We start from the raw sequence: 27,739 nt of genomic DNA, 5'->3' as shown, positions 1-27,739 counted from the left end.
GGATGAAAGGCACCTATTGCAAACTTACATTTAAGGGGATATCTGAACTGTACACTTGGAGTACACCCTTTCCTACTTACTTTCTGCTTAGAAATCAAGGAATGACCGGATAAGTAAGTAAAGACAAATTCAGAGACTTTTTGGGTGTCTCTAGACCCGATGATATGATCAATCACCATTTCAAACATATCACCAGAAACTGTTGAAAGTGATGGAAAGCAGAGACCACCAAGCTTAGTCTAGAAAAGATTCAGTTCTTGGTAAAAGAAGCCAAAAAGTTGATCACATATTCTTACTAGAAAGAATAAATTCCAATGAAAACAAAGTTGAGGCCATAGCCTACTTTTGAATAAAGGAACAGAAATATTTATTGGATACTGTGATAAATCCCCAGATCTCAGTAAGACATCTATAATTGTTTAACTGTTATAAACATATTTTTAAATGTAATATATTTTATAAACATAAGAATACAAGCAGGTTCATGCATTTAAATCTTCAGAGTGTTTAAAAGCCAGTCATGTAACTGGAAGCAAATAAGCTTCCAAGTGAGTGAGATCATATCAGAAACATGAACAACGGCCTGGCATTTGTGCAGCAGGAGATCCTACGAAAAGTCTACATCTGGTATTTTGGAGCGTAAGTTCTGGTACAAATGCTTTTGCTGTTGATTTTGCTTCATGCTCCTAAAGCAGAGGAGGGCTGCCGCCAGCACTCCTAAGCTATTCTTCCCAAATGGTAACTATTTTTCTTTTATTCAATTGGTCTGGTTGCCAGCTAATGCCACAAACGTGGAAAATATGTAATTTTGGTGTTTAAATCTTTGCATTGATTATCCAACTTTTCATTTTAATTTACAGATTTTGGTTGATAGACTGTCGACAGACACAAGAATCTGTTACTTTTGCTTCCCAAGTATACAGAGAGATTATCTGTGTTCCCTACATGGCCAAATTTGTGGTATTTGCCAAATCACATGATCCCATTGAAGCACGGTTAAGATGTTTTTGCATGACAGACGACAAGGTGGATAAAACTCTAGAACAACAAGAAAATTTTGCTGAAGTTGCCAGAAGCAGAGATGTAGAGGTACTGTACAAGAATCTTAAACACTTTTCTCCATTTTCTAATGTCTGCTTTTAAGCTACTGTTTTCTGCCTACTGCCTGCTAAAGGGAGTGAAAAGTAAAAAGGCCAACAAATGCAGTATCACGCATCATGATAAGATGCAAGCTTTGCCTTTTGGCAGATGCAAGGTAACAGGAACTGCCAGATATGAGTGACCAAATCCTATTTGCAGTGGGCCATTGCTGACCTGATAGTCCACAGGGCTAGTTGGAAGGTTATCTATATTCAGTTGTCTACATTTGAGTCTTTTGGTCATCTGGTTAGCTGATGTTAGAAAGGGATTCCCTTTGGCAAAACTGCATTTTTTGCTTTCTCCATAGCATCACTGGCATTTTAAGGGGACATCCAGTGTGTTCTCAGGGAAGTCCTCAGCAAATAAAAAAAAGAGGTAGCTGGAACATTAAACTGGATGCAAGGGTAGAGTAAATATGGGAGTGAGCTGGTTCAGTCTGAGCTCTCTGTTATAGACTTAAGACTTACTTAGGAGATCTATACGACAAAACTGCATTGAAAGAATTTGGTTTCCCAAGTTGCCTTTTTATGGTGGACCCGTTAAACAGTTACACTTAGAAACTGGACTGATTTTATGCTAGGAAATTGTGTAGTAAAATGAAGTCGGGCATTACCATTTAGTCCAGCAGTTTCTTGTTCTTTGTCCTGCTTTTCTCTGGTGTCAGGGCCAGTATTTCTTTAATTCAAGGATTGAAAATTAGAGCAGCATCTTCCAACTAACTATTATGAAATCTACTTTTATGTGGGGAAGCAACACCAACATTTTGAGGTTGCTAGTTGTACGAGAAGGAGGAGAGGCGTTTTGTATGGCTTTTACTTAAAAAAAAAAAAAAAAAAAAAAAAAGCTATAGCTTGTAAGAACTGTGCATAGCCATAGAGCTTGATTAGGGTTTTAGGTGCACAGGACCCAAGACTGAAGTAAGTCACTTTAAAAGTGAGCTGGTAGGTATAGCTGATAGGTATTTTAAATGGACTTTTTGCCTCAGGTAGCTCAAAACTAAGTTCTATGGATGTAGGCTAGTCCTGAGTTTAGTCCAAGTACATTGAGGTTTTTTCTCTGATGGTCAGCGTTGATTACTTAAGTTTTAATTAGCTCCGTAACAAACTGTTGGGAGATAACTTGAATTTCTTAGTTATTCCAGTAACTTCCTCTTAGAGGAATATCTATGTAAAGGTGAGTTTTGGAGTGGTGTGCTTTCCTAAACAGTTACATTTCCTGAGCCCCGATACTAACTGGGTGTTATGAGAAAAGGGGAGAAAATCAAAGAAATAAAGGATAGGAATTGTCAACTTCTGATAACTCCATAAATGCATATTACTAACCAAAAAGGCAGTCAACAGTAGTCACATTTTATCAGCGTATTTGCTACAAAGAGGTTACTGTGCTTTACAAAAAAAATCATGTCTGTTGCAGAACAGGCAAAGGTTTTTCTATATGGGATCCAACAAACTGCCTGCCTTTTTTTTTCCTATGTATCTGTCAGCTTCCTCAGAAGAAATGACAAATTGTAAATGCATTAAGTACGTGAATGGCATATTCTTCTGCTTAGTAGTATGGTCTTAGTATGGTGGTTTTTTTCCATGACTGAACCCCACCTCTAAAAATATTTGTCCTCACTGTTCCTGAAGCTCTGACAGGCATTTGTTGTGCAGAGCACCTAGATAAAATATGGGCTCATAAAATTGAATGGTAAGGCTGAATTTCTGGGAACGAATGAGGAGATATTAATGTACTGGTGATTTGAAGGGAACGGCTCCAAAATTGGTAAGATGAGATTTAAACATGTGGAGGGGCCACACAAATAGCAATCCAAAGATGTAAGCAGTATCATTATATAGGCATTTTGGTTGCTTCAGGCCTGACTTCCAAAAGCTCTAGACCTTCCCAAATCCAGACAAAGTGAAATCTACTAACATATACTGTCTTTACCTGCTGCAACAGGATGTTGCAAGTTGATTAAACTCATAGGTAGTCTAATTTAGAAAGTTTTTGCATTGTTTAGGAAGGTCCTGTGCAACTTCATGATATTTACAAACAGGCTTATTATCCTACCATTCAAATCTAGGATTTCTGCTTTGAATGCTGAAGAAAATGTTTTTTTTTGGCTATTGTGATGAGCCCAGGTTAGTGAAGTATGCTAAAATTTAATCCAATTAAAAATAAAAAATATATTAAGAAATGATAATTTGCACAGATTCATGACATTGAATGCTCATTTTGTCATTTATAGTGTCACGGTATTGTTACCGAATTAACAATATATTCCAGTTGGAATTTAATAGTCTGAAATGTTTCCACAGATTTTAGGTGACTGTTTATAACAAACCTTGCAAATGCTGACAAGTCAAGTCCTAGAAATGTAAGAAATTGATCTAAACTACTGTAGATTCATGCTGAAGAATCCTAGTCCATGACTGTGGTTAATTATTGCTTTGTTTCTTTTTCATTTCCAATAGGTATTAGAAGGAAAACCCATCTATGTTGACTGTTTTGGCAATTTGGTGCCATTAACAAAGAGTGGGCAACATCATATATTCAGTTTTTTTTGCCTTCAAAGAAAACAGACTTCCCCTGTTCGTTAAGGTAATGTTAATATATGAGCTATGGATAATAATTTTATTTTTGTCTAATTATGAGTTTGTGATAAAATTAGCAGACTGAATGGTCAGATTTTTTTTCTTTTACCATCATGGATTAAACATTGACTTGGGTAGTTAAAACCTACCAAATCTATGGAAATAGCTATCTGAAATTTATTAAAAATTTGCTCTAAATACAATTATCTGTCTCTACACATTTTACCCTACATTTGTCAATATGGATAGGGCTGTGAACACAGATGTAAGTGTTCTTCAACTAATCATACTTTGCAGTAGCTATGGAAAACTTGCTTGGGAGCTCAGTAAGAAAAGCATGGGTCCTTTTTAGATATTTTGAGTTGTAGCTAAGGTTACGATGACTTTCCACATTATAGCTTATTTGTTTGTAGTGTTCTGGAAAATTCTCGTTTCTGGATGAAGTTAATTTATCCTCACTCAAAAGTTAACAAAGAAGGAAAGGTTGGACGTGGTGCTTAGGGACATGGTTTAATGGGTGACATTGGTGGTAGGGGGATGGTTGGACCAGGTGATGTTGAAGGTCTTTTCCAACCCTGAGTCTGTGATCCTAAGGTTAACTTAAAAGATTGTTTTCAAAAAGTACAGTAAAACTAAGGAAAAATGAAGTAATTAATTTTGATAAAGTCCAACTGTAACCTAGTTTTATCCCCATAGCATATATTATGCATATATATATATATATATATATATATATATATATATATATGCTTATGTATAGCATATAAGAATATATACCCCATCTTTATGGGTCCCTTCCAACTCGGGATATTCTATGATTATGCTAGTATTCTACTGTAAAATCTTTTATGTGAGTAGAAAAGTCTGTTACACGAAAGCCAAAACAAAAAACACGTTCAGCAAAAATGAACTAATGCGTTGTCCCTAGCTTTGGAACCAGCAATGTAAACACCATGGGCCACAGAGCTCACTTGCTTCTTTCACGAGATGCGTAGGGAGCAGATGTGAAGAAGTGGGGTCTGTGCTAGCAGCAGAGGGGGCTGCTGCCTCTGAACCACCACCACCTTCTTTTCTGGATGGAGAGATTCAGAGGGCTCTGCAAATATCTTCCAACAAACTGTTTTCCTTCTGCTGGCTCATCCTGGCTACAACAGAGCCATTATGTAAAACAGTTTTAGAGAAATACTTTATGAATAGAAACTTCCAAGAAGTGAAGAAAAGAAAATCCACCCACTCATTTCATTAAATTTACTCTGTGTTTCTAGACAACTTTTAAACTCTCTTCCTCCTCCTCCTCAGTGCTATTTTTAAAGCTTTTTTAAATTTAGAACTCTATCTATGCCAGCACCTATCTTTGGCTTTGCATATTTTTCTCTATAGTGGATTTTCCAAAATGTGTTCAAAAACATCTGGCTTTGCATCTAGTATTTTCAGTCTGATAACATTAATGCCCATGTATCCAGTTGTATCATCTTTATCTGTTCAGAAGATGAAGAATGAGGTAATGCTTTGTTGTATTTCTCCTGTGACATTATGTTTAGTCCTCCTGACATTACATACAAAAGCTAGAACGGCATCACCATTATCTTAAGTTCTAAGTGCTTACACTTGTTTCTGCTGCCAGCTGTGAAACAGAGGTTTTTCTGATTCATTGCAAAATGTTAGAGTATAACATGCTGTAGTATCATTTGTAGATTGTCACAGTCACACCTAGAAATGTATTCCAGCAAATGTCTTCAGTGTAAGAACAGGATTTATCAATACATTTGAGAGAACATTTTGCAAAAGCAGAAATTAAGTGTAATCTTTCACTATTTTCAGCTTCTCAGCCGAAAGAGTAGCCAAATGAACAAACACAATATTTAATACTAAAATTTTGAGCAAAACTTTATCGCTAATATCAGCATAAATACGCATGCTTGCCATATGGTTTATTTTATAACCTAATAGAAAGTGAGTCTTTGTTATTACTACAAAGTTTGGGGATTGTTTCAGTGAAAAACAGGTATTGTAAGTTATCACAGAAACCTTATCGTAACAGAATGTGTCTGTTCTTTTAAGATGATTACAGCATTACCACCGACTTCTGTAAATAAGTTTCTAATGTCTAAGCCTGTATGTAGGTGCGTTTTCTCTTGCTTTAACACACAAATACATCCATATATACATTTGCAAACAAGTGGGAAAATAACAACAAAACATATTATTTTTGCCTACATTATTTTTTCTCCCACATCTAGCCTCTTTCTGCTGAATAACTTTGAGTGGTGCAAGTAGTTTAAATGGGAAAATAGCAAAATAACAGATGCTATGTCTATATGCTTCCTCAACCAGGTGCGAGATACCACTCAAGAACCCTGTGGACGGTTATCATTCATGAAGGAGCCCAAATCTACAAGAGGTCTTGTTCATCAAGCCATATGTAATTTAAACATCACTTTACCTGTTTACACAAAGGTACTGTGAAATGATACTGATCTATTGTAATCAGCATTGTAACAACCAAGAAATGAGTAGGAGGAAAAAAATATAGGTAAAGCTTTATAGTCAGGTATTTTAAAGAGCCATTTTTTGCCATTGTGTGGTAAGTAGGACTTTTTACTGTCCTTGTCAGTTTAGGAGCTCTATGCCTTTTAGTAATGCATTAGGCTGTTTGACCAAAATGTTGTCTGTGTTTTTCATTTTTTTCTTCAGTGTTTTCAGCATGTAATACGATTTTATTGTAGCATTTTTGTATAATTTATAAATAAGATGTCTCAAGATATTTCAATCTAAATGAGTAACTTTTAAAACTATTTTAAATATTTATTCATGCCAACTTACAGGTGCAAAAGCATGCATAAATGACAAGTTTTAGGACAAATAAGGATCATGAAGTCTAACATCCAGAAGCAATGTTTCTGTGTGTAATTTGCTTGATGCTGTAGCATTTTGTATTTTGCAATGGCAATACAGAGTTCTGCCACCTTTCACACAAGAAATCAATTGCAGAAACATACTGCATAGTCTTCTGTTAAGTGTTGTATGAAGTTATTTTTTGCTACTCTTTTCTTCTAAAAATTGTTTATTTTGCCTGCTCTGTTTTCCCCTTCTTGCATGGCATTTTGGAACTGAAAGGAATCAGAATCAGACCAAGAACAAGAAGAAGAGGTAATGTTTCATGTCATTGCTTACGCATACTGCTAAAATACAACTAATAGATACAACGTAAAAGATTAAATCTGTAGTGATTTAAAAGGATCTTCCACAGGAACACTTCTGGAATTTACTGAGTTTAACTTTCCCGTAGATAAAAGTAAAGTTTTATTGATTCAGCTCCACTGATTTTAGAGATGTATAATAGTACATTTTCTTTTCAAAGCAGTTTATAAACATTTTTAAAATTACTCTGTCTAGAGTAGGTCATGCAAATGGATTTAGTTAATTTATATTCTCCTCAGCACACAAAAAAATGGGAAGTGGTGTTGATTTTCTGATTCTGACAGTTATCCCAAATCCTAAAAATAACGTAGGGGTGCAAATGTTATTAGCTGTGGATCTGGAACATTTTTGTTTAACCTGGTATCTATCTATTGTCAGAAGCTAATTCCCATTATATATATTAAACAGAAACATTATCAGATGATGATTCAATTTCATCATGAAAGAACAAAACTAATTATTTTAGCCTCTATAATGCTGTTTATGCATTTCCAGTGAAGTCCCAAAAAGCTGTTTTTAACAAATCTGTACTCTGTAAAAACCAGGTAGAAGATATTAGAAAATTATTTTTCCAAACATTTATGAGTTCTTATACTTTCCTGTAAGATGCTAAACCACAAAACGACAAGGTCATTGGTGGCTAAAGACATCTTTGCATTTTTAAAGCAAATTAAAAATTCATTATGTTAATAATAATATTTAGTGTGCTGACATAATTCCAGATTGATTTGGAGGAACGTAAAATAAGGGAAATTAAATTATGCTAAGTGTGAAGTTTAATAACATTAAAGCCTAAGTGATTACAAAGCGTGTATGACCATGTAAGTCTTGCCAATGGTTTACTTACATTCGTTTTCCATGTCTGGAAAAGCAAGAATTAGCAAGATCTTACCTGAGACAATAAATAGCATTTATTTTGGTAAAGAATACTTTTAAACAAAAGTGGGCTTTTTCAATACTCACTAAAGTATATCTGGCGGGCTTTCACTTACCTTGTATGTTGTATTTATCAACAGTACTGCATAACTGATTTTCATTCCTCTCAGTCATCCTATTACCACAAGTTTGGCAGAGAAAATTAAGTGTGTAGTGCTACTTCTAACTTTGTCTGCGTACTTTTGCACATCCAGGTTTGCCTATCAAAAGTCTTTTCCTTATGTGGACAAATGATCATGCTAGCAGAACTGAAAAAAAGAGTCAAACGACAGGGCAACTTGAAAAGTTCGCTCCTTGAATTTTCAGTCTGGCATTGATTTTTTTTTTCATGTTTTTCTCAGCAAAGACTATGTTTTCTTTTGAAAGAAAACAACTTATATGTCCCTTTTAATCTATATGCTCTGAAAAAAATAAATCAATCAAAAAGATGGCTTCTGAGGGCTATCACTGCTTCCTTTCAGAGGTATCAATGGATAATATTAGCATCAAATCCTAGGCAGTAGTAAGTCTGCTGTCCTTTTCGCACCTGCTTTTCATCATCACAAAAGCAGAGACAAGATGCAAACTGTGATCTCAGAATGAATATACACAAGGAAATTGGGACTAAAGCATGGTAGGTGCCATCCATGTGGGGCATATGCTTTCAGATGACCGTATTGGACTTTTCCCTTTAATGAAAAGAAACGAATTAGGAACGATGTGACAACACACCCAATAATGCAAAAGTTTGGGCCCTCTGTGCTGCTAGTCCCATTGATATAAAATACATTGCAAGATTTTTCATGTGCTAGACTATAACTATAGCAAAGTAAACATTTTTCTGTTATTAGAAACACTAAATATGTTAAATTATGCATACCATTATCATAAATACATTCTTGGTTCTGTTTAAGTCAGTGTGTCTGTGTTTCTTGATATACTTAGTGGATTTGACTCAAACAGTATTACTAGTGAATGAGTATATATTTATTGTATTGCAACTTTTTAATTTTCCCCTTTTTTTCTCTTCCAGGTTGATATGACTTCAGAAAAAAGTAAGACTTATTTTTTAATACTGTAATGAAGTTTGTGTGAAAGCTTGTTAAAAATAAAGATAAGCATGAAAGAGAGCTAAGCTTTAACAGCTATTGCTAATAACATCAGTACTTTAAAAATGTAATAGAAAACAATGTAATATCAAAAGTTATCCAATTAAATACATTTTAACATATAAATTAACAAGTAATACAATTTAAAACAGTTTTTCTAAGCATTTACTTTCCTTTGACATCCCTAGTGATCCCGCTATTGCTATTTTGCTTGTATGAATGCTCATCCCTCCATTTTTTGTCCATTTGTTGATACACATTGTTGCCATTTGAGATAAATGACAGTATCCTTTTTAGCAAAAACATGATTAATATCCTGATATATTTCATTAAACTCATGAAATATAAGCATGCAAAAAAGTGATACTGTCCAAAGTAATCAGACTGTTTAACCGTCCCCTCCCGCCCTTTACTGTGGTGAAATATGACTGGAAATGTAACTGTAAGCTTGGTGTACCATATAAACCCTCCATATATACAGAATCAATCCATTATTATTAGAATCTGAGGGTGAGTGGTTCATAGTGCCAAAGATCTCCTTTAATGAAGATGTAAATCAAACAATATATATTTAATATGAAGTATGTCTCTAATAAGAGATCACTGCATTTGAAAACAGCTCTTAAATCTATTTAGGAAAAGAATGACTTTTGTTTACAGTTTAAAGTGCCATTTCTTGCCTTTATCCTACATTGCATTTTGCTGTCTAATACTGTGTACATGTTAGAACTGGAAAGACAACAGCACCAAAGTCCTGAAGATCAAATGGATGGCCATTCCCCTGTAATCTCCTTTTGTCTAAATCAGAAATGCTTCAGCAAGAGAACGAAAGAAGGACATTAGTGTGACAAAACAGCCAGTAACCTGCTGGGAAGTAGCATTCACCATGATAAACAACATTACCAATATCCAATTTCTGCTCTAATTCATTATTATTTATACCAGGAGGACCAATTTCATCAAGGTGGGAAAGACACGCTGTAGTACAGTCAGCAGAATGGAATTTCAGTTACCCCATGGATATTTTTACAAAGAAATGCAGATAATTATGTATTGCCTAGCTTCCCCTTATTTGCATTACTACTTTGACTTTTAGACCAGAGTGCAGAAATATACCAAGTTTTACATGATATGCTACCTCTAAAAGAAAAATGTACAATTCCGTACAATTTCTAAGCCTTGCTTTCAGCTCGTAACTAACTTAATTCCTCCAGTGTTTAACTCTGTTCAAAATACATTTGCTAGTAGTCCTTTCTGAAATTAAATATTCCCAGTAGGCAGTAATGGCATAGCATCCACTATACTGTTTACTGATTGTACAGATTGGACAAATATTTCACCACAGTATGTTTCACAATAACTTCATGTATCTTTAATTTATATGATTAATTTTAAAGCTCTTGTTTTTTAACTGAGGTTACATTCACAGAAGCATTTGCAACACCTTTGCTTTGCATGGAAATAACTTGCCTTACATAAATTGTATGTATGTGTCTAGTGTGATTGTCTGATTTTTGGTTGCCATACATTACATTTTTTAAAACTTTGAAATCACTTCTAAGTTGATTCACAGTTTTTTCTTATTATCTCTCCTTTTCTTCTGTCTTCTCTTTCCTCAGTCAATTCATTAGTTGTCAATGAGGATGTTCCAAGGAAAGGACCATGCCTCTTAAAACAAAAGAATGTTTGTTTCATTGTTTAGGTGTGAAATCCCCTTAGATGAAATGCCGGTTTGCAGCTGATTCAGATCTCTACATATTTGATCATATTTTAGATTATTGCAGAATTACTTATAACTTTTATTTTGGTCATTTAAAAAAAAAAAAAAACAATCCAATGTTATTCTGACAGTTTGCTAACGCTGGCTTTCTCTTAGAGGAAATCGACTTTCAGTCAGTTCTGATGCTTTCCCCCTCTTTTCTTGTTTATTTTTATTTGAACATTGATCTGTAACATCTGAACAATCTTGAGATGCCTATCTTTGTGTAACTTCACTGTGTTTCTTCTGTTTTTAATTTTAAATTTTGTTGTTGGTGGGTTTGTTTTGTTTTATTTTTTAATGGTGTCCTGATTTGGTTTGTTACAGCTTTGGTAATGTATGTGTGGTTGTGCTATATTGGTAAAGTTAAGCAAGTTATTTCCTGCCATTTTCCTTTTCAGTTTTTTTTTTTTTTGTGTTAGCTTTGCTTTGCACTTGTACCCTCAGATCTTGTGGATCCACCATTCCTGGTCCATTTTGTAGACCTTCCTACCACTGCAACCAAAGACTGTCATTTTCAGTCCTGATTACATTTTCCAATCTCTATTTTTGATTTCCATTTTACTTTCAATGTTTTTCATTCGCATCAAAGATGACGAGACAGAATCTACAGAAACATCTATCCTGAAAAGCCATCTGGTTAATGAAGTCCCTGTACTAGCCAGTCCAGACTTGTTGTCTGAAGTGTCTGAGATGAAACAAGATTTGATCAAAATGACTGCCATCTTGACAACTGACTCTTCTGATAAATCAGGCTCAATTAAAGTGAAAGATCTTGGAAAACCCACTGAAGAAGAGCCAGGAGAGCCTTTTGAAATAGTTGAAAGGGTGAAAGAAGACTTAGAAAAAGTAAATGAAATTCTTAGGGGTGGGTCCTACACCAGAGAAGAGCATGCTATGCAGAAGTCCCTTTCCAGACAAGAATTTGTAGAAGAAGAATGGGTCATTGTCAGCGATGAAGAAATTGAAGAGGCCAGAAGAAATGCTCCTTTAGAAGTCACTGAACCTACCTCTGTGGAAGTTGGGATAGACAAAGAGACAAAAGAGACAGAGAAGAAAGACATGACAGGAATGGTAGATTACCTTAGTGAGGATTTAAAAACATACGTTTCTCTTCATGAGGTACAACCGCAAGCCTTACAAGAAGACTTAGTAGAAGAGAGATTTGAAGCTGTAGTAATAAGCAGGGATTCTGAAAAAGGAGGACAAGAATCTCCAACAATTGAGACACTAAGCCCTCAGGAGCAACACAAGCCAGCCTTAGAAATTAAAAAGCCAGTTAGAACTAAACTGAGAGATAAGCAAAAACAAAAGGAAAGCAAGGTGCAAAGCAAAGAAGAAAAATCAGGACTAATGAAGAGCAGTTCAGATGAGTCACTACATGAGGAGGATCAAGGCTTAACACTGGCAGCTGCTCCTGAGGCTAAAGCTGTATCCCCTGTCATAGAGGAAACTCCTATTGGCTCAATAAAAGATAAAGTTAAAGCTCTTCAGAAAAGAGTGGAAGATGAACAAAAAGTACGTTCAAAACTACCTGTCAGAATTCAAACAAGAGAAGGCACTGCAGAAAAGGCTTCTAAAAAAACAGTACCAGTCAAAAAGCCAGTTGCACACAAAGCACAACCTCCTGTTTCACCTTCTTCTAAGACTGAGAGACTTGAAGAGACCATGTCAGTTCGTGAGCTGATGAAAGCCTTCCAGTCGGGTCAAGACCCATCCAAGAATATATCTGGACTCTTTGAGCACAAATCTGTCAAACAAAAGCAACAGCCCCCTGAGAAGGAAACAACTCGGAAAAAAACAGTTTCTTCACAAAGTGAAACAAAGCGAGTAACAAGCCACAAGACAGACAAACCAAAGGACAAACAAAGCACTACAGTAAAAGCAGAGAAAGAGCCACAATCAAAAAAAGGAAGAATGCAAATTTCTACTGTTGAAATTACCAAGAAAGCTGTAAGTAAAGATCAGGTAAAACAGCAGAGCTGCAAAAAAACAACAGCTGAGCCTCTCTCTCCAGTATTTGTTGATCAAAGTGCCAAAGATTCAGCAGTTGTGAAGGGCAGGACTTCTGATGACCAAGCAGATACTGACTTTCAGATCAGCCCTGACAGAAAAACCTCAACAGACTTTTCTGATGTCATTAAAGAAGAACTTGAGGATAATGACAAATATCAACAATTCCGACATCTTTCAGCGACAGAGGAAGGCGAGCTTAACTTGGAGCAAGTACTGACCAGTCCTTTCAACGTTGCTTTCCCCACAGAGTATGTAAAAGATGGATTCCTTCCTGCTCTTTCTCTGCAAAGTGCTGCTTTTGATGGGAGCTCAGAGAGCCTTAAACATGAAGGTGTGGCTGATTCTCCAGGTAGCCTACTCGATGGAACTCCTCAGATCAGCTCTGAGGAAAGTTATAAGCATGAGGGGCTGGCAGAGACTCCAGAAACGAGCCCTGAAAGCCTTTCCTTCTCACCAAAGAAAACTGATGGGAAAATTGAAGAAGCTAAAGGAGCAGCTAGAGCACACAGAACTGCAGAAACATGTTCTCCGAAGGAACTCTCTCCAAAGGAAGATGAAAAAGGTATTACTGAAAAACAGCTAGACGCTGTAACTGAGACTTGTAAGTCTCATTCTGACCATGTATCAGAAGAGCTTGTACCTAAAGCCTCTGAAGAAGAGGCCGATAAACTTAAAGAAAGTAGCTCAGCTTCCATAATGAAAGATATTAGCAGGGATAAAGAATCCAGAACCACTGCACACTTAACTAAATCTTCTGAAACACATGACACTGCTTTAGAGAAAGAAAAAGATATAACCTGTGAACGCCGTGTTGTGGTTAGAAGTCCCCAGAAATTGGAACTCTCACTTGCTAGCCATGATAGTGAAAGCTTTAGCCCAGTTGCAGATGACTCTTTGGCTATAAGTCATAAAGACTCATTGGAAGCAAGCCCAGTGCTAGAAGATAACTCATCACACAAAACGCCTGATTCTTTGGAGCCCAGTCCTATGAAAGAGTCTCCCTGCCGTGATTCCCTTGAAAGTAGCCCTGTAGAACAAAAAGTGAAAGCTGGCATTTTGGGGCAGGGTCCTCTTCAGTCTGTTCTTAGCAAAGGAGAAACCTGTCCAGAGCTGGCATCGGTGCGTTCCAGGATTCTTCGTGACCCTGAGGGGAGTGCTGATGATGACAGTCTAGAGCAAACATCTCTCATGGAGAGTTCAGGGAAAAGTCCTCTTTCACCAGAAACTCCCAGTTCTGAAGAAATTAGCTATGAAATCACACCTAAAACAGCAGACTCACAGGCACTGTCAAATATACGAAAGTCGGCCATGATACCTGAAGTCAGTGAAGAACCAGAGGATGATTCTGAAAGTGAACCAAAGAAAAGATTTACCCCTGAAGAGGAGATGTTTAAAATGGTAACCAAAATCAAAATGTTTGATGAATTAGAACAAGAAGCAAAGCAGAAACGAGATTACAAAAAGGATTGTAAGCAAGATGAATCTTCTGCAGTTGCTGATTCAGAAGTTGCATGTGAAGCTGAAGAACCAGAGTCAACAGCTGTTGAAGAAAAAGATATACCTACAGTGGTGATGTCTTCAGCTGAATCTAGAAAGAGTTCTTCCTCTTCAGAAAGCGAGCCAGAATTGACCCAGCTTAAAAAAGAAGCTGACTCAGGTTTCTTAATGGAGCCCACGATCCGAGTGCAACCACCTTCACCATTACCATCCAGTATTGACTCCAGTTCTAGCCCTGAAGAAGCAGGTTTTCAACCTATTGATTCAAAACAATGTTCTTCCAGGATAGGTGCCATTAAAGCAGAACAGGATAAACCAACAGAAGATGACAAAGAGGAACCATATATCCTTGGGGACGGCTGTAAGGCTTCCACACGAGAATCTGGCACTTGCCATTCTGATGGTTGTGCACCAGCAGAAACTGACAAATCAAGATGTGATAGCACAGATGACAGTGAGACAGTTAGTCCTAATGCCCCAGTCACGCAATTGCAGGGTGCTCTGTGCCATTCTTTTGGTGACAGGTCTCACAGAGAAGTTCATGTTGAGTCTTCAACAACACTAGAGCAATATGATAGTAACAAAAGTGGTATCAAAAGCACCACACTGTTAACACGCTCAGATCTCATTGCTAAAGGAGCGGTGTTTGAGAAAGTAGATGACGATTCTTGTGGACACAGTACCACTGAGTACTCTGTGCCACAAGATGGCAAACTGACTGAAGGTGATCCCACTGACCATTCTGGTTTGGGGAGTGATTTGGCAGAAGTAGATACAGATTTTGAAACACCTCAAGGAGATATTCGTATTGAGGAACCCTTGCCAGAGTATTCATCCCTCACCACTGAAAGGGTGGAACTTGAAAGTTGTGTTGTGGGTGCTGCTGAAAGTAGTGCGCCTCATATAGTAAGCCCTTATGAAAATGTGTCCTCTGAACAATTTTTTACTGACTGTGAAGTTAAGGTAGGATCTGGTCAAAGTCTGCTGTCTAGGGAAGACTATTCTATTGAAGAAGAACAAGATCAGAGTGGTACCATTTTGCTTAGCAGAGACACGGGTAGCGAATATCAGTCTTCAGAGGAAGTATATATGGAAATAGAACCAAAACCAGAGGATTTATTTCAGAAAATCTCACCAGGGTCTTCAGTATCAGATTCCACAAAGTTAACTGAATCCACCTTTGATGATATAAGAGATGAAACAGAAAAATTGATCAGTCAAGTTGTCATCACCAAAACTGATGTGGATTCTGACATGTGGAGTGAAATACGTGAAGATGATGAAGCTTTTGAAGCTCGGGTGAAAGAAGAGGAACAAAAGATATTTGGTTTGATGGTAGACAGGCGATCCCAAGGCACAACACCTGATACAACACCAGCCAGAACACCCACGGAAGAAGGGACACCACTTAGTGAACAAAATCCTTTTCTTTTTCAGGAAGGAAAGTTGTTTGAAATGACTAGAAGTGGAGCCATTGACATGACCAAAAGGAACTATCCAGATGAAAGTTTTCACTTCTTCCAAATGGGGCAGCAGCCTCAGGAAGAAGTTTCTTTATGTGAAGAAATGAAAGAAGCAGCAGAAGTGGAATCTTCTAAGCCAGAGAGCTTACCAGATCCATTTCCCCCTTCAGAATCAGAGGGCTCAGATATACAAGGAAAAGATACACTGAAAGGTTCACCCTCACCATCTGAGTCTTGTGATAAATCAGAAGAAACGAGTGGTGAAGGTGTCAGTATAGGCACTGCAAAAGCAGAGCTTAAATCCAGAATTCCAATTAAAATGGGTATTTCAGCTTCTTCAAAATCACCAAAGAAAGAAACTGCTGCCTCTGAAGCTGAGCCCTTCTCCAGAGCGGAGACTGACATGGTTGATAGCAGTCAGGTGCCTTGCCCTATGTCTCCTGAGCAGTCTGTGGTAGAAGACGAGTTAGATTTTTCCAAAGTCACTAGATTTGTTTGTTCTGAACAGGATGATGAGTCCCCAGACTCTTCACCAGAGGAACAGAGATCTGTGATTGAAATCCCTACTGCTTTAATGGAGAGAGTGCCTTCTTGTGAAAGCAAATCCAAAATTCCTGTAAGAACAGCTGCTGCTGCATCACAGTCATTGCAACAATCAGAAGACGAGAGCCTTCCCACTGATGGCTTTCTCGACAGTCTGCAGTGTGAAGGAAAAGATGACCAAGCAAAACCAAAGTCTAAAATTCCTGTCAAAGCAGCGCTCCAAAGAGCTGAACAACAGTATACATCTACAGACACATCTGTCCACAAGCTAGAGTCACCCAAAGCTCTTGACACGACAAGCAAACTACCTATGAAACAAGATAACCGAAGTAAATCTGAATCTGATGCAAGTGTTTTCATGGACCCAAAGACTAAACGCTCAATAAAAGCTAGGAGTTACGCAGAGGCAGAAGCAGAGGCCAGGGAGAGGGAAAGGGAGATGAAGGTTGAGCTAGATTCAGAGGAGGCAACAACAGGAAGACTCAAGGTATTTTCATCACGGTTGCCAGTTAAAAGCAGGAGCACTACAGCCTCCCACAGTGCTTTTAGTCCTACAAAAGAAAGTAAGGAACATTTTTTTGACCTTTACAAAAACTCCATAGAATTCTTTGAAGAAATTAGTGATGAAGCTTCTAAGTTAGTGGAAAGACTCACACAGTCAGAGAGAGAACAAGAATTAGTTTCAGATGACGAAAGCAGTAGTGCCCTAGAAGTTTCAGTTATTGAAAATGTGCCATCCATTGAGACTCAGCAGTCAGTTCCTGAAGACATCTTTGACACCAGACCCATTTGGGATGAGTCTGTAGAGACTCAGATTGAACGTATCCCTGATGACAATATCCATGACCATGCTGAAGGTATTTGCCAACGACTGGGATTCCCTGTGCGACGCATGTCATAAATTAAACTTTTTGTTTCTTGTTTTCTTTGGTGTGCGTGTGTATATGTAAGTTTGTATATATGTGTGTAACGTGTGGTATTTTCTTTTAAGCTTTTGGTGGTTAGTTGTGTTGGGATTTTTCCCTCTATAAGCTGTGTTTGTTTTTTGTGTTGTCTGTATTTTTCTTGTCTGTGAAATAATCTCAAGATTGCAAGCCATGTGTACTTATGGGAAGTGTTACCTTAAACAAAAACACTTCTAAAAATATGTATTTACCATTAAACTGATCCTTCAGGTCATATACATTTTGACTTTTGGCTTTCCCTGCCCCTATTTTTATTAGTAATGATTTTTTTTTTGCATCAATTGAAACTAGAACAGGCAAATCCATCTTCTCTTTTGTTTTTACCCAAAGAAACATACGGAAGCTTTGAAGAATCAAGTTTGTCTTATTCCTTTTTTTGGCCATTTCTCTCTCATGAAAATTCTGTGTCACCAGAAACTTAAGTAAAAGTTGTCTGGTGTTTGGTCTTCCCCTCGCTTAGTTGCATATTGCCATTGGGTAACTGTGATGGAAATCCAGTAGCTACAATGAAACCATATTTCACCAACTTTAAGCAATTTTCTGAATGTGGGATTTTGCAATCCATGTGTTCATTCAGGGAAAATCAAAACTCAAATTCTGACATCCTCAAATTAGCCTTGGGGATGGGAGAAACAGTGAGTCTCACTGTTTCTGAAATAAACAAAGACTGGTGAATGAATGTCTGATTTTTCCTTGCCTTCAATGTAAGTCTTTTGTATCACTCCCTAGTTGAAAGAGTCAAAGACATTTAAATTAATATTTTCCAAATGCAAACCATAACATGAAATGCCATATGGACTGTTTGAACAAAAGTTTCGCTACCACAGAAAGAAAGCAATTAGAAGCACCAGTCCAGATGAATTTTGCAACCTTGGCATTTACTAAGGAGGCATGGAAAATTATAGCTCTTAACTTAGTTAGTCTTCACCTTAATGTTAGAATGAAGTTTTAGAATAAAATGCTTGGATAAAATAGTAGAGTAGGCACTTCACTCCTTATTTAGATTTTTACATTAAAGCCTGATTTTCAAATGGGAAAGGTAGACAGATCTGTACTTTTGAAAAATCAAGCTACCTTTTTCTTCTTTTTTGTAAGACCTGGAGATTTGCAATCCTTACTATAACTACCCAGTTGTAGCAGCCTGTCCATGTTTAGATTAGAGCAGTCAGAAAAAAATGCTATCCCTTCTAGGTCTTTATCACCTATGGAAATGCTTTTTGATTTGTAAAAGACAACTTGTGGCTGTTCTCTTTGACCTTTAGATCAACAGGATGATCAGGAAAGGACAGAGGAAAGACTGGCCCACATTGCTGATCACCTTGGATTCAGTTGGACAGGTAAAATGCATGTTATCTATTCTAGTGAGAAACAAGGCGAGCATTCCTAAATGTTTTCGTGTTTCTTTCAGATGATTTCCTCATTCTCTAAAGCTGTTTCATAGAAATACTTCAGTAGCTTATAGGAACTAGATTGTTTGCTGATTACTAAGATTCCTCTAGCCTGTTAGGTAAGAACTAAGATGAAGAGGTAACTCCTCTGTATTTGTTGTGGTATCTCCAGAGGGAAAGCTCCTAGGATGAGAAAGTGACAAAGAGTTGGCATACGTTACCTTACACTTTCTTGGAAAGTGCAATGACTCTAGAACATAAACTGACTAGAATATAGATGAACGAACATCACTTGTGTTCTGGAAATCCTGAGCTGGAAGACCGCTATGGGGAAAGGTTACATCAGCTTCTTTTTTATGGAAGCTATTTTCTTTCTTTTCTATGTGCAGAGGAAAAAGAAATGAAAAGGGTCATATTTGTAACAATCACTTCAAGACAGCACAATTAACGTTCCGGGGGAAAAGTTAAAGTAGCAGAGAATGAAATGCAGATCTGTGTCACTGAAAATCATCCCAAAAGCATTTACAAGGAAAGAGCTATGGAGAAATCTCTATGCTATGTTAAGCTGTGCCATCCAACAAAAATTTAAATCAGGTCTATGCTTTTTTGTATCTAACCCTAGAGCAGTACCACACTGATGAAAGTAAGTGGGGTTCTAGTGGTTAAAGAAGAATTGCATTAAAAAAAAAAAAGTGTTAACTACTTGGTAATTAAGGTTGCGCTCTATACTGTTTTTATAAGCATCTTCAGAGAATAACAAAATATCACTGACATTTTTGTACATTTTACTCATCTCCTCCTTTCCTGTCCTCTATTTCAATATTTCTCTATTTCAGTCTATAGAGGACACTGGAAGCATATGTCACTTTTCCCAAGATGGATTATCTTTGAAGTCAGTAGGACTTGGATTTATGCAATGTAACAGATTAGGAATATGCTGATTTTCTTCTTTTTTTTTTTTTTTTTTTAATTAATAGAAATGACTAGACTGATCTGAAAACAAAACTAGAAAAAATGGATACTCATCAAAACAGACAATTCTGTATTTTACAGAATTTTGGAGAGGACAGAGAAATACACCTGCAAAAGTATTCCTGTTTTGTGTTACGATAAAGATTGATTATGGTAAAAATTGCTGTGTCAAATGTTACTTTGAGGGATAAAACAGTGGTTGGTTTTTGTTCAAATTTACTTGACTACCTAGAACTTCAATCTGATATAATGTTATTGTGTATTTGTTCAAGTTTACAGTTGCACCAGTATACAAGCCAGTTTGGAAATAAGTGTATCTGGGGCCTGGGGACTAGGGTTCCCCTCTCCATTAAAACGTGGCACCCTCCATCATCCACCATAGTTATAATTACAGCGGAATAGAGTATGAATCCTTCTTTGTGAGAGAAGCAGAAGTCTGGAGAACAGGAGTAATAGTAGGAATCTCTTAATTTCTCCATGGCTTTAAATCATTTGATTACCTGTTTCTACCTACAGTCATGTCTTAGTTTGGTGGGAGAAAGCTGACCTTCATTCTGGGTATAATAGATGGGCTACAGACTGTTAAAGACATTTCTCTTTTCTGGACTGCAGTCTGAGCCTATGCTATGTCAGAAAGATACTGGTTATTAGCTTCACATTTTGGTTTTTGGTTCTCGGCTGTGATTCATAGGCATTTACTTTTCTTTTGATGAAACAAGTCCATGGGAGTAATATGATTACGCTTTAATCTAGCCGTGCAAAATGCCATTATTCAAAATCAATTCTTTCACTGGATTTGGTGAGCATGGTGCTTTTGACAGAGCATGGTACTCTGTCATGGTTTTGTCAGTAGGGTTGTATCTCTGAGAAATGGTGCACACAGAAAAGCTCGCATAGACCCATCACTTCTAGGCATAATGCAATTCTGACTTTGTCTTGAACCTCTTGCTTAACAGTGTCTCTAAACATAACAAGGTACATGGAAACAAAGAGAAATGGGTGTCAGAAAAGTTTGTAATCTATTTTTATGCAGACGACTGTAAAATAGATGTAAGGTGGGGAAAAAAAATAAAAGACATATTTACAGAAAATGATTTCTTTTTCAGAGCTAGCAAGAGAACTGGATTTCACAGAAGAGCAAATTCATCAAATCAGGATTGAAAATCCTAATTCACTTCAAGACCAGAGCCATGCACTCCTCAAGTACTGGCTTGAAAGGGATGGGAAACATGCAACAGGTTCATTACCAGTTATAGTACATCTACACTGTCTCCAATATACAAGTGGACCAATGTGTGTTATAATCCAAAAAAGAAAATATGTTTAAAATTTAGGCAATAGGAAGAATGGCTATAGGTTGGGTTCTATTTTTAAGCTTGTCCGTATAATGTGGTGTATCGTAGGATTCTGTAAGAGGGAATAGTTTAATATTGTTCATTTGGAGAACACCTTATAGCAAAGCAAGAGTGGAAAAATACTGAAGTTTCTTTTCCTAAACTAAAAAAATACTTGGGGGAACTAAACCAATTTGTGAAAGGAAAGACTAGATTAGAGGTAATTTTTGTGTGTGGCCCTTAAGTAAATCTTACATAGCCATGCTTCTAAATCAGTATCCTACATACATAATTCATATTGAAAATAGAAAGGAGAGCATGTGAAGTTCTTAATTCAGCTACATGGTGTCATTTTAATGCCGCAGATACAAATCTTACCCAGTGTCTTACAAAAATCAACCGAATGGATATTGTTCACCTAATGGAGACCAGCGGCATAGACTCCATGCAAGTCCACGGAACTCGCACGTATGCGGAAATTGAACAAACAATAGGATTGGACCATAGTGAAGGTAAACATCTCCTGATACAGTCACAGGCTGCTCAGGTTATCTCATCTATGATCTAGCTCCTGTTCTGAAATGTTTGGCTGTTAATTCTTAGGACTGAGCACTAGAACCTGATTTTGAAAGCACAGATAAGATGGATGAAGGCAAGCATGACAGTGCACAGGTCTCTAGGTCAAAAATCTCTGCATTAGCAGATTCTTATAAAGCAAGTAAAGGAATGTTGCCAGAAACTGCTGCTAATACTTCCAGAATCACGGAATCATCTAGGTTGGAAGAGACCTCCAAGATCACAGAGTCCAACCTCTGACCTAACACTAACAAGTCCTCCACTAAACCATATCACTAAGTTCAACATCTAAACATCTCCTAAAGACCTCCAGGGATGGTGACTCAACCACTTCCCTGGGCAGCCCATTCCAATGCCTAACAACCCTTTCAGTAAAGAAGTTCTTCCTAATATCCAACCTAAACCTCTCCTGGCGCAACTCTAGCCCATTCCCCCTCGTCCTGTCACCAGGCACGTGGGAGAATAGACCAATCCCTACCTCGCTACAGCCTCCTTTAAGGTACCTGTAGAGAGCGATGAGGTCTCTCCTGAGCCTCCTCTTCTCCAGACTGAGCAATCCCAGTTCCCTCAGCTGCTCCTCATAAGACTTGTTCTCCAGACCCCTCACTAGCTTCGTTGCCCTTCTCTGGACTCTCTCGAGCACCTCCATGTCCTTCTTGTAGTGAGGGGCCCAAAACTGAACACAGTACTCAAGGTGCAGCCTCACCAGAGCCGAGTACAGGGGGACAATCACTTCCCCAGCCCTGCTGGCCACACTGTTTCTTATACAAGCCAGGATGCTGTTGGCCTTCCTGGCCACCTGAGCACACTGCTGGCTCGTATTCAGCCGACTATCAACCAGTACTCCCAGGTCCTTCTCTGCCAGGCAGCTTTCCAACCACTCATCTCCCAGCCTGTAGCTCTGCTTGGGGTTGTTGCGCCCCAGGTGCAGGACCCGGCACTTGGCCTTGTTGAACTTCATACAGTTGACCTCAGCCCATCGCTCCAGCCTATCCAGATCCTCCTGCAGAGCCTTCCTGCCCTCGAGCAGATCGACACACGCACCTAACTTGGTGTCACCTGCAAACTAACTGAGGGTGCACTCGATCCCCTCATCCTTATGTACAGTTTATTTTTTGCTCACACATCTGCTTTCATAAAAGATAAGGTTACATTAGAATTTGATCAAGATTTGTAAAAGGAAAACTGGTCAGTGCTTCGTAAAAGCGTTTAGATTCAGGTATCCAGGATATTACTTGTAATTCTGCTATGATGCTGAATAGAAGTTCAGAGTAGATCAATAGTTGTACATTAAAGAAAGACCTCCAAATTATGTGAAGTAAAATTCTCTTGTTTTTTTGGAAGCGATACTTTTACACCCTTAACTTAGTATTGAACTAGTAGCTTGGTAAAGTATTAAGACAGTCACAAACATCCCGTATTTATGTAGATGATGTAGGAATAGTTTATGTTTGCTGTAATTAGCATTCAAATACAACAACGGATCAGTTTGTTAACCTCCATATCTTGCTCAAATTCAGAACAAATAGTTATGTTTTCCACCAAGCTGTTCTTTGGAGTTCAGCAGGTTTCTACTGAATGGGGTTAGTGAAGAAAAACAAAAGCTTACGACTTGTAGCCTGTGGAATACAAATGCACATGTTATTTTACATCTTCTGCAGGATTAGAACCTATGCTTTGAGAATGTGTTTGGGGGAGAGGGAGAGAAGGGTTGTTTGTTTTTAAGAATTATTTTGATGCATACGAATTAGCTAGCCTTTGCACCTAGGTATGTATGAATTTCTTTTCCCATACTTGTATAGTATTTATAACTACACAAGCTATGGACCTGTGTAATTATTTTTTCCATAAGCAGCTACATCAGGGATGGGGGGAAAAGTCACTAAAATGGGTTCCAGTTTGCTGGAAAACAAACAAACAAACAAAAAAACACTGTTGCAAATCTTTCATACTTTGGGAAGGTTTGAGATTAATTGGTGTAGGTAGATTTCTGGGCAGATTTTATTTTGCCTATTACTGTCAAGATTAATTATTTGGCAGTTGTAGTGATAATCCAGTGTTCCTTCTACTGCTTAGAGAGTTTATATGCTCTCCCACTCAAGCTGTCTAAAAATTTCAGGTAATTTATTCCTTCCAGGGATTATAAACACACGTGGAGAATTGAAGTGACTTTCTGCATTCTAATGAGACTTGTAATGATATTTCTCATTTCTGTTTTCAAAGGGTTTTCTGCACTACAAGAGGAACTGTTCAGTTCAAGACATAAGCAAGAACAACAGCACAGAATATCTAAAGACAGTGACCCAACTGAACACCCTCCTATTGTCTCCGAGGAAGACGTATCTGTTAGTTTCTCTCCTTTCCAGGACAGCACTCCCAGGAGTGAGGCAGAACTGTCAATGGCTGAGCTCCTGAGACAAGCACACAAGGAACAAGTAGAATCTGAATTCTCAGGGAAACCCCAGGATGTGCCAGAAAAAACATCTGCTTCACAACATGAGTATTTGTAAGTGTCACAAGACCAAAATGAGACCTATGTGGAATAGATTCTCTCTTCTCTGTAATAAGAGGATTTTACAGTTTTCTTTGAAACAGATGTACTCACTAGAATTCTCCTTCAATTCTGCATAGTAGTTCATGAGTTCCTTCTGTAGGCTTGACTTCTTAATCAATGTGGTGGAAGCCTTAAAGACTGGGAGGGAAAGTCAATCTTCCACTGTGAACATACAGTAATAATCTAGTTCAATATGTATGAAAGAAAAGAGGGATAACGCGGGCTTTCTTCTGTCAAACTGTATTTTTTAACATTACTTGCCATCTAACATATAAACTTGATGGAATTAACACTAGAGGGCCCTTTCTTCAACTTGAGGATGGCTTTTTAAATTGAGGCAAATTTTTCCTAACTTAATCATTACTTGCAAAACTCCTAACTACATATTTGCAACTAGATTTTTACAAGCCAGTTTCAGATGGCGGAAGGAACAGAGAGGGTTTTGTACAGACAAGGCAAAAGTACTTAAAGGAACACCACATGATGAAGTACAGACTTAAAGGACTTGTATAGCATAGCTTTGAATTCTGATTCAGGGCTGTCAGTGGAGTTGGTTTCATTTGGAAAAGGACCTGAAAAGGATCAAGTTTCTTTCTTCCCACCCATCACTAACCTTGCATCCACAGTGACAACTCTTTGCAGGGTTGATTCAGGTGTTCATGGGCTAGCAAAATAGGGAGGATTCCCTTCCAAATAGGTCATTTTCCTAGGAGCAATTAGCTTTGATGTGGAGATGCAGCTCTGAACAGGGAGGTTTTACAACCTGAAGAGAGGGTGGGAGACAGAAACAAGCATCCAAGGTAGGCCTAGGTTGCACTGATATGCAAAAATACCAGTACTTCCTAGTGATTTGCATAAGGAAGGAAACAAATGCTTTTGAGGAATAGAGGGTAATTTTTAATGGTGTGTTTTTAGCTGCAGAAGTGGCACAATTCTGTACAGAAATAACAAAGTCCAGTACAATAAAACCAACAAACACATACACACAGAGCGGACTATCACAGGTATTATTAAGGTTACGGAAGAGAAATAACTTATCTGCAAATACTGACAGCTGATAGAAATGTCAATAAGCTATTTGTGTGTATTGTGCAGTCAGAGCATGGATTCCTTAAAACTACTGTTTTCGCCAAAGACAAAAAATATTGAGACAGTATTGCCAATGCTAAAATGAGAGTAGTAATGACAGGGGAAAATGGCTGTACTTCACGTCTAGTTTGAACTAGGATGAAAACTGGGCTAGATGTAAGTAGCTTTATAAGAAAAGGAAGCTTTTATGAGAAGAGAAATTCTACAATAATGCATATAGCCCACTGAAAGGGAAAAAAGGCCAGATCAATGCTGTTTAACTTGTACTACAATTAAATGTTTTCTTTCTTTGGAACACAGTTGTGTGGAGGTCAATAGTTAGGGGAGCACAATAAATTGTCAAAACACAACTTATACCAGGAAAAAAAACAACGCATACACATGCAAGTTAATCTATTACTGTTATCTAGTCATGGGATTGGTTATGTAGAAAGGAATCTGGACTCACAACTAGTAAGACTTAGCAATTTCCTCTGTTAATTTTTAGGACAAGAGGAAAAACAAAATGCGTGTAGATGCTAGCTCCAAAATATCTAAGAAGTTTTAAAAGTTAAAGCTGTAATTCTTGCAGGCTCACTGTTTTTACATGTGTGTGTGTATATATATATATAGAAAATATATATATATTTTTTCTCTACGTGTGTGTGTGTATATATATATAGAAAATATATATATATATATTTTCTCTTTTCATACATATATACACACACACATATATGTATGAAAAGAGAAAAGCAAGCCTCAACAGGTGATTCTAGGCAGTGAAACGGTTAATGTTAATACAATCACCATAAGTCTGAAGTGACCCTTTTTAGTCACCCTGGCAGCAGAGTTGGACTACAGTTATCTGATAAAACTCTTGAACCTGTAATTGACAGTGTCACAACTCCAGGAACAGAGCAGTCTGCAGCACCAGAAACTGGAAAGGCAGCAAGTGAAAAATCTGCATGCTTCAGCGTGGCAAAGGAAGAGAGAGAAAAATCATGCCCACGTTCCCCATCATCTTCGCAGAGTGGTGAATCTCCCATCATCCAAGAGCCCGAGGAGCCTGAGCTCCATCAGGATGACGTCTCTCCAAGGAGAACTAGTCTAGTGATAGTGGAGTCAACTGATGAACAGCTAGAAAAGCTTGGAAGTGGCTACGAGGAGGAATCTTTGGAAAAGGTAAATACCAACTTTTCCTCAAAGTAATTCACACAGTGGACAAGCTTTATGTCCTGTCATTCTTAAGATGGGAATATTTTCTATGAGCCTGATTAATCTTCATCTGCAACTGAGCCATTTTCCCTTTCCTCTGTGGTTCTGAGGGCAAGCTATAGTCATTTGTGTAGAGGTTTTGATAGCAGAAGCAAAACCAAGATCCTAAAGTCTATAAACTGTAATTCTGGTTTTGCTACCCTTACTTGTCCTTTGGTCTGTGGCAGTTATGTCCATGCATGTGGGAAAGAGTTACTTGGTATAAGTAACAGATGCAGAAGCAAACCATGTACAAGTGAATGCTGAAAAATAGATGTACAAAAGGCAGAATTACAGTGTTAAAAGCTCAAGAAGACAAGACTGGCCCAGAGCATCATGAAGAATGACATGAAAAATGTTGTAAACTTAGTGAGATGGAAAAAAAAGGCAGCAGGATGTACATTGCAGAAGACTAAAGATGCACTGGAAGAAAACTTGAGAATGGTGTTTATGTAGCATGCAAGCAGTAAAGAGAAATGGAGACAGGAGATGGAAGAGGAGAGCAAAATGTATGTGAGGTAGGTCATTTGGCTGTGTAAGGCAAAGGAACCTTCTTGCATATTTGGTGAGAAGTCCAGAGGGAATAAAGGAGAGCAACTACATGGCTTTCAGGGGAATTTAAGGTACTCGGCAGATTAGGTTTAAGAATAAACAGCTTTTTTTGCCTGTTTTAAGTCAGAACAGAAGGCATAATTGAGCAGGAAATTAGTTTCATCAGTGAAGTCAGAGCAGAGAAAGAACAGTTCTTAAGCAGAATTGGTTTCCTGTTTTGACATTCACCTAGGAACAGACTCTTCTTTCTTCACTGTTTATGTTGCCAAATGTACCACCTCTAGAGTGATGTCTCACAGATCTGCTTCTGGGATCTCAGAAGAATGCTGAATATAAAATGCATAGGATAAATGTGATGTTGAAAGCTTAGCTATGATAGGACTCAATACAACGGCTGCTGTCAAGCATAATGTACTACTTAATCACTACAATAATCCTCATCTCCCCCAAACCCACCCCACCCCACCGACTTTATTTATTTTCCCCCTTATGCTTTTATATTGTAGATGTTTTCCAAGTAGTTCTTTTCAGCTTCTCTTTGCCTTCTGACCTCTTCATTTAAATTTTGAATTCTTCCCTGGGCAGGAGAACCTCAACACTTAAACTAACTTTTATTGACCTTTCTTTCCAGTGCTGAGATTGTTGGTACATTCACCTCTAGTTAAAGCTGTTCAGTCCTACTGTCTGTATGCTATGCTATGCACTTCTTAGTATGGAGGACTAAAAGACTTTCATACAATTTTCTGTGCAATGCAGAAAACATATGCAATACATATGAATGCCAGAGTTGGTGTTAGTAATACTGTCTGGTTCATCTCAGCCATGTCATACAACATATTTCAGGCTTGTCTCTG

General features: G+C 37.7%; 1 protein-coding gene and 1 long non-coding RNA gene across 3 annotated transcripts in view; one reads left to right on the top strand and one right to left on the bottom strand.

The window, feature by feature from the left end:
- LOC121069024 overlaps positions 1-27,739 on the bottom strand; it is a 64,365-nt gene that overhangs the window by 3,570 nt on the left and 33,056 nt on the right. The gene's annotated exons all lie outside the window — the stretch shown is intronic.
- Positions 1-27,739, top strand: part of ANK2 (ankyrin 2) — a 166,016-nt gene that overhangs the window by 129,275 nt on the left and 9,002 nt on the right. Inside the window, 12 exon segments of the mRNA XM_040554653.1 lie at positions 861-1,089; positions 3,597-3,680; positions 3,682-3,723; positions 6,051-6,173; positions 6,834-6,866; positions 8,866-8,887; positions 11,293-13,278; positions 18,447-18,521; positions 20,651-20,782; positions 21,244-21,390; positions 23,678-23,960; positions 25,976-26,261. Of these exon segments, the coding sequence (XP_040410587.1) occupies positions 861-1,089; positions 3,597-3,680; positions 3,682-3,723; positions 6,051-6,173; positions 6,834-6,866; positions 8,866-8,887; positions 11,293-13,278; positions 18,447-18,521; positions 20,651-20,782; positions 21,244-21,390; positions 23,678-23,960; positions 25,976-26,261 (3,442 nt within the window).

This window comes from Cygnus olor, chromosome 4 (assembly GCF_009769625.2).
Source record: "Cygnus olor isolate bCygOlo1 chromosome 4, bCygOlo1.pri.v2, whole genome shotgun sequence".
Classification (NCBI taxonomy): domain Eukaryota; kingdom Metazoa; phylum Chordata; class Aves; order Anseriformes; family Anatidae; genus Cygnus; species Cygnus olor.
This window is presented reverse-complemented; position numbering and strand designations above follow the sequence as displayed.